At 43.8% G+C, this 6,119-nt stretch overlaps 1 protein-coding gene across 1 annotated transcript in view; it reads right to left on the bottom strand.

Moving 5' to 3' along the window:
• Positions 1-6,119, bottom strand: part of PA2G4 (proliferation-associated 2G4) — a 13,525-nt gene that overhangs the window by 2,244 nt on the left and 5,162 nt on the right. The window contains exons 6-12 of the mRNA XM_012805541.2: positions 1,806-1,869; positions 1,507-1,585; positions 1,288-1,366; positions 1,068-1,201; positions 735-829; positions 477-604; positions 261-314 (exon numbers count right to left, since the gene is read on the bottom strand). Of these exons, the coding sequence (XP_012660995.1) occupies positions 261-314; positions 477-604; positions 735-829; positions 1,068-1,201; positions 1,288-1,366; positions 1,507-1,585; positions 1,806-1,869 (633 nt within the window). The remainder of the gene's footprint in view (positions 1-260; positions 315-476; positions 605-734; positions 830-1,067; positions 1,202-1,287; positions 1,367-1,506; positions 1,586-1,805; positions 1,870-6,119) is intronic.

Raw genomic sequence — 6,119 nt, 5'->3', positions numbered from 1 at the left:
CGAGCCATAAGTAAGTGTTCTGATCACATTTAAGGTAGACCAGCCTAAACTACAATGTTCTTGGTAGGTGCGGTGTATTAAATCCATTTTTTACTTAAAATATTTCCACTTGTGATGGGTTTATCAGGACATAGCTCCATCAAAAGTTGAGGAGCATCTATCTATACAAAAGTCCATGACCCACCATGACCCAGTAATTATGATGGAATAAAGAGGGATCAGGTTCACCCTGCCAGAGAGGGATGATATTCGTAACACACCTTCTTTTTTTTCTTTTTCTGGGTTTTTCGACTTGCAGAACTCTGGAGGAGGGCCTAGAAAGCAGAAAGAAGGCAACAAATTTTGAGGAAATAGGAGGAAACAAAAACACAAATGGTTATTCTCAGTCCTGTAGCTCCTTTCAGGACTTTGCTGGTGTTTAGCCCTTACTCTCAGGACAGGTGCCACATGCTCACCACCTTCCATTCTACACTAACCTTTAGCTCTGCATCCTGGACCTCCATCTCAGACTTGTAGAGGTCAGGCTCAAAGGGACCACTGGTTATCCGCATGGGACCATTGGGCATGAGCAGAACTGTAAATTTAAACTGGGCAACAAATTCACCTATGGGAAAGACAAAGGTAAGTTTTGACAAAATGTTCCTTTGTTGCACTTAACTCTTCTGAAGTTATAGGGAAAAGAGGGATACCATATGATCAAGGGCTCCAAAGGGAAAACTCTTCACAGAACTCACCTTCCTTCTCATAGAGAACATTAAATGGTTGTAGCAGTTCATGTTTGGCACACTCCACCACACCCATCCGAGCCTTTTTCTCATCTTCAAATGCTCTGGGTTGGGGGAGATAATATTCAGAGGTATCCTTAACTTGCCATCAAGTGTTAACCATTTTACTCATGTTTACCCTCAGGCAGAAATCATGCTTAGAATCACTCTTTTATATTACCTTCAATGAGAAGGAGATGGGGAGAGAGAGGGCAAGTGCATGCTACAAGTTTAGGCAGGAAGGGAAAGTTGGATGGTCTGAGTCAGACTGGTTTCAAGTCTAGTCCTTGCTGAGTGCAGTACCTTAAAGTAAATGGCATGGCATCGAAACGCCTTTCCACCTCACTGAAGAAGGCACGTGAGGTTTTCATTTTCAGGCCATACTGTTTAGAGGGGTCTCGTTTGTAAATGGTTGTTCTCTGTCCTGCATCCTTGGCCTACAAGAGTAAAAGTTGAGTCTCCTTTGATCTGGGGGAATACACCCTTAGTTACCCCTTTTTGCCAATTCTGGTACTTTCCTTACCTTGCCTTCTCCTGAACTGACAAGAACATCCACAGCATATACTTCATGTACCTCAAATTCAGCTATTTCATGGTCCTTCCTAAAAAGAACAGAAAGAAGGTTAAGAGTAAGAAGTAGCTCCTGGAAGTAGAAGGTGGGCAAGATTAAGTTGGGACTATGAAAAATAAGGTGATGACTAGTCTGGTGTGACAGAAGGTGAAAAGTGGGGTCGGCACCTACTTCTGCTGGTCTGTGGGATTCTGGATAATAGTTTTTTCTCCATCGATGACATGCTGCTTCAACTGATGTGACAGCATACCTGTATATAGGATACAACTTATGGTACCACCTATCTGGAATTCCAAAAGGCTTCCAATTCACCCACCTTAATAGTTTGAAATGGCAGGCAATGAAAAAAGTGGAAATATCAGGCCCTGACATTTCTGGCTGAACTGAACTAGAGCCACGATGGAGCTAGTAAAGGGAGCAAAAGCCTTAAATTCTGCTATGACCCTCAACCATGTTATCTGAGGTCTCACCTTCTATTGGCGTGCAATTAAATGAGTGAGCAACTTTGTTCCAGGCTTCTGTCACTTGTGTATTCTAGAAGTACAAGATTAAATAAAAGGTGAGCTATGAGGGGCTAGTAAGTTCTCTACCATGAGAATAAGAAGCACAAAACAACAGAAAGTTCTTATATCCTCCATCAAGTAACAACCATTCTCATTCACTGTTTTTTTTTTTTTTTGAGACAGAGCCGCAAGCTGTTCCCTGGGTAGAGTGCTGTGGCATCACAGCTCACAGCAACCTCCAACTCCTGGGCTCAAGCAAGTCTCCTGCCTCAGCCTCCCAGGTAGCTGGGACCACAGGCGCCCGCCACAACGCCTGGCTATTTTTTGGTTGCAGCTGTCATTGTTGTTTTGGCCGGCCTGGGCTGGATTCTAACCTGCCATCTTAGGTGTATGTGGCTGGCGCCTTAGCCACTTGAGCCACAGTCACCGAGCCCATTCACTGTTTTTTCATTTCACAGCCCTATTATCCTTACAACCTAATAAATACCTTGTATATATAGATATTGGACTTTAAACTATAAAGGCTTAAAGTCTTCAACTCAAAATAGGGTTATGCTCTGATAAACTCACTGTTAAACTGAAATTATCTAAAGTTGAAAATACATTTAATGAACCTAACTTGCCAAACATCATAGCCTAGCCTACCTTAAACATATTTGCAACACAAATTGGGCAAAATCATCTAACACAAAACCTATTTTAGAATAGTGTTGAATGTCTCATGTAATTTGATTACTGTATTGAAAATGAAAAACAGGCTTGGCACTTGTAGCACAGTGGTTACAGCACCAGCCATGTACCCCAAGGGTGGCAAGTTCGAACCTGGCCAGGGCCAGCTAAACAATGACAACTTCAACAAAAAATAGCTGAGTGTTGTGGTGGGCACCTATAGTCCCAGCTATTTGGGAAGCTGAAGCAAGAGAATAGCTTAAAGTCCAAGAATTAGAGGGTGCTGTAAGCTATGAAGTCACGGCACTCTACCAAGGGCAACATAGTTGAGACTGTCTCAAAAAAGAAAATGAGAAACGTAACACCTGTATAGGTACTCAAAGTACAGTTTCTACTGAATGTATATTGCTTTTGTGAAATTAAGCCTGTATTTACATATCATTTTACCAAGTGCTTTCAAAAATATGTCCAATTAGACAATTCTTGAAGGCAAACAGGGCAGATATACAGCCCAATCTAGAAAATGAAGAAAGTTCCAGAAAGGTTAAATTACTTGAGCAAATTTAAATAAGTGTTAAGTAGAAATCTAGGTTTTCTGAAGTTAACTCCAGTATTTATTTCTTTATATCTGATATTATGACTTAAGAGACAACAAACCCTTAATTTTTTTTTTTTGAGACAGAGCCTCAAGCTGTCCCCCTGGGTAGAATGCCGTGGCATCACAGCTCACAGCAACCTCCAACTCCTGGGCTCAAGTGAGTCTCCTGCCTCAGCCTCCGAAGTAGCTGGGACCACAGGCGCCTGCCACAACGCCTGGCTATTTTTTGGTTGCAGCCGTCATTGTTGTTTGGCGGGTCCGGGCTGGATTTGAACCCACCACCTTAGGTGTATGTGGCTGGCGCCTTAGCCACTTGAGCCACAGGTGCCGAGCCCCTTAATTTTTTTTTTAAGAGACAGAGTCTCAGTTTGTCATCCTTGGTAGAGTGCCATGGTATCACAGCTCACATCAATCTCCAGCTCTTAGGCTTAGGCGATTCTCTTGCCTTAGCCTCCCAAGTAGCTGGGACTACAGGCGCCTGCCACAATGCCTGGCTATTTTTTTGTTGCACTTTGGCTGGGGTCCCGCCACCCTCAGTATTTGGGGCCAGCACCCGACTCACTGAGCCACAGGCGCCACCCACTTTTTCTTTTTTTAAGCCTCTTTCAAACATGACCTGATCCTCAACCTAAGCTATAATTCTGAGACAAAAAAGTGAATCATCATAGCTAATTATGATTTTTTTTTTTTTTTTGAGACAGAGCCTGAAGCTGTTGCCCTGGGCAGAGTACTGTAGCTTCATAGCTCAGAGCAACCTCCAACTCATGGGCTCAAGCAATTCTCTTGCCTCGGCCTCCCAAGTAGCTGGGACTATAGGCACCTGTTACAACGCCTGGCTATATTTTCGCACAATTTTATTTTTCCCATTTCTTTTATTGTATCAGGTTAATTGAGGGCACAAAGAATTAGGTTACAATGTTTTATTTTTCCCATTTTGAAGATAAATAAATTTGAATTCAAGATTATTTTTAGGGGCAGAACCTGTGGCTCAAAGGAGTGGAGCGCTGGCTCCATAGGCCGGAGGTGGCGGGTTCAAACCCAGCCCCGGGCAAAAACTGCAAAAATAATAATAATAATAATAAATAATTTTTAAAAAAAGATTATTTTTAAGCACTTAAGGGGCAGTAAGAGGTATAGACCCCCACCTGATCTTATAGGTACGTTAGCCATTACACTACACTACTTTCCTGTGAAAATAGATAATAAATATGTAAATAATAAAATGTGTAAAATAAAAACTAATTCAAGTCCTTACTATATATTTCAGGCATTGTTCAAAGGGCCTTATAATACCTTTATGAAGTTAGGTATCATCATAAGGAAACTAAGACACTTAAGTAAAAAAATGTAGTAAGTAATAATGGGGATAAAGTACAAATTGATTAAAAGTATGTGGCGCCTGTGGCTCAGTGGGTAGGGCACCGGCCCCATGCACCAAGGGTGGTGGGTTCAAACCCGGCCCTAGCCAAACTGCAACAAAAAATAGCCCGGCATTGTGGTGGGCCCCTGTAGTCCTAGCTACTGGGAGGCTGATGCAAGAAAATTGCCTAAGCCCAAGAGTTGAAGGTCACTGTGAGCTGTGACGCCACAGCACTCTACCAAGGGCGACAAAGACTGTCTCTATAAAAAAAAAAATATGAGGAAGAAGAGAACACAGAAAAGGAGAAAGAAAAAAAGACAATGCTTTATTTTTTTTGAGACGGAGCCTCAAGCTATCCCCCTGGGTAGAGTGCCATGGCATCATGTTCATAGCAACCTCCAACTCCTGGGCTCAAGCGAGTCTCCTGCCTCAGCCTCCCAAGTAGCTGGGACCACAGGCGCCCGCCACAAAGCCCGGCCATTTTTTAGTTGCAGCCATCATTGTTGTTTGGGGGGCCCGGGCTGGGGATTCGAACCCGCCACCTTAGGTGTATGTGGCTGGCACCTTAGCCGCTTGAGCCACAGGTGCCGAGCCAATGCTTTATTTTTATTTATTTATTTTTTTGTAGAGACAGAGTCTCATTTTTTCGCCCTCGGTAGAGTACAGTGGAGTCACTCCAACAACCTCCAACTCCTGGTCTTAGGTGATTCTTCTGCCTCAGTCTCCCAAGTAGCTGGGACTACAGGCGCCCACAACAACGCCCGGCTATTTTTTGTTGCAGTTTGGCCGGGGCTGGGTTTGAACCCGCCACCCTCGGCATATGGGGCCGGCGCCCTACTCACTGAGCCACAGGCGCCTCCCGACAATGCTTTAAATGTTGAATAGTTCTTTGGAAATTTAAGTTATTAGAGATTTCTCCACTGACAATGTAACATGCTTACTTCTTGTTTTTTGGGGTTTTTTTTTTTTGAGACAGAGTCTCGCTTTGTCGCCCTTGATAGAGTGCTGTGGCATCATATCTCCCAGCAACCTCCAGCTCTTGGGCTTAAGTGATTCTCTTGCCTCAGCCTCCCAAGTAGTTGGGACTACAGGCGCCTGCCATAATATCCGGCCATTTTTTGTTGCAGTTTGGCCAGGGCTGGGTTTGAACCTGCCGGTGCCCTACTCACTGAGCCACAGGCACCGACTTAAAACATGCTTAATTCTTTTTTTTGTTTGTTTGTTTCCTGTTTTTTGGCCGAGGCTAGGTTGAACCCACCACCTCCAGCATATGGGGCCAGTGCCCTACTCCTTTGAGCCACAGGCACTGCCCGCATGCTTAATTCTTTTAGCTCATGAGACTTTTATGATCCCTGGGCTTCCTAATACCCTCTGGCAAAGTACAGAACTATCTTTCGCCTCTTTGGCGTCAGTTCACTTGTTCTGTTCTCTCTCTGTCCTGCCTTTTAAGATTTTTGTTCTATAAGCTTTTAAAATTGTATCTGTTTTATTGTAAGCTGCTTTCCTCTTATTATTATTATTATTATTTTTGAGACAGAGCCTCAAGCTATCGCCCTGGGTAGAGTGCCATGGCATCACACCTCACAGCAACCTCCAACTCCTGGGCTCAAGCGAGTCTCCTGCCTCAGCCTCCCAAGTAGCTGGGACCACAGGC

The sequence above is a fragment of the Otolemur garnettii genome, unplaced genomic scaffold (genome assembly GCF_000181295.1).
Source record: "Otolemur garnettii isolate 467f Iridium unplaced genomic scaffold, OtoGar3 scaffold00043, whole genome shotgun sequence".
NCBI lineage: Eukaryota > Metazoa > Chordata > Mammalia > Primates > Galagidae > Otolemur > Otolemur garnettii.
The sequence above is the reverse complement of the archived record's forward strand: the minus strand, read 5'-3'. Positions and strand labels throughout refer to the sequence as shown.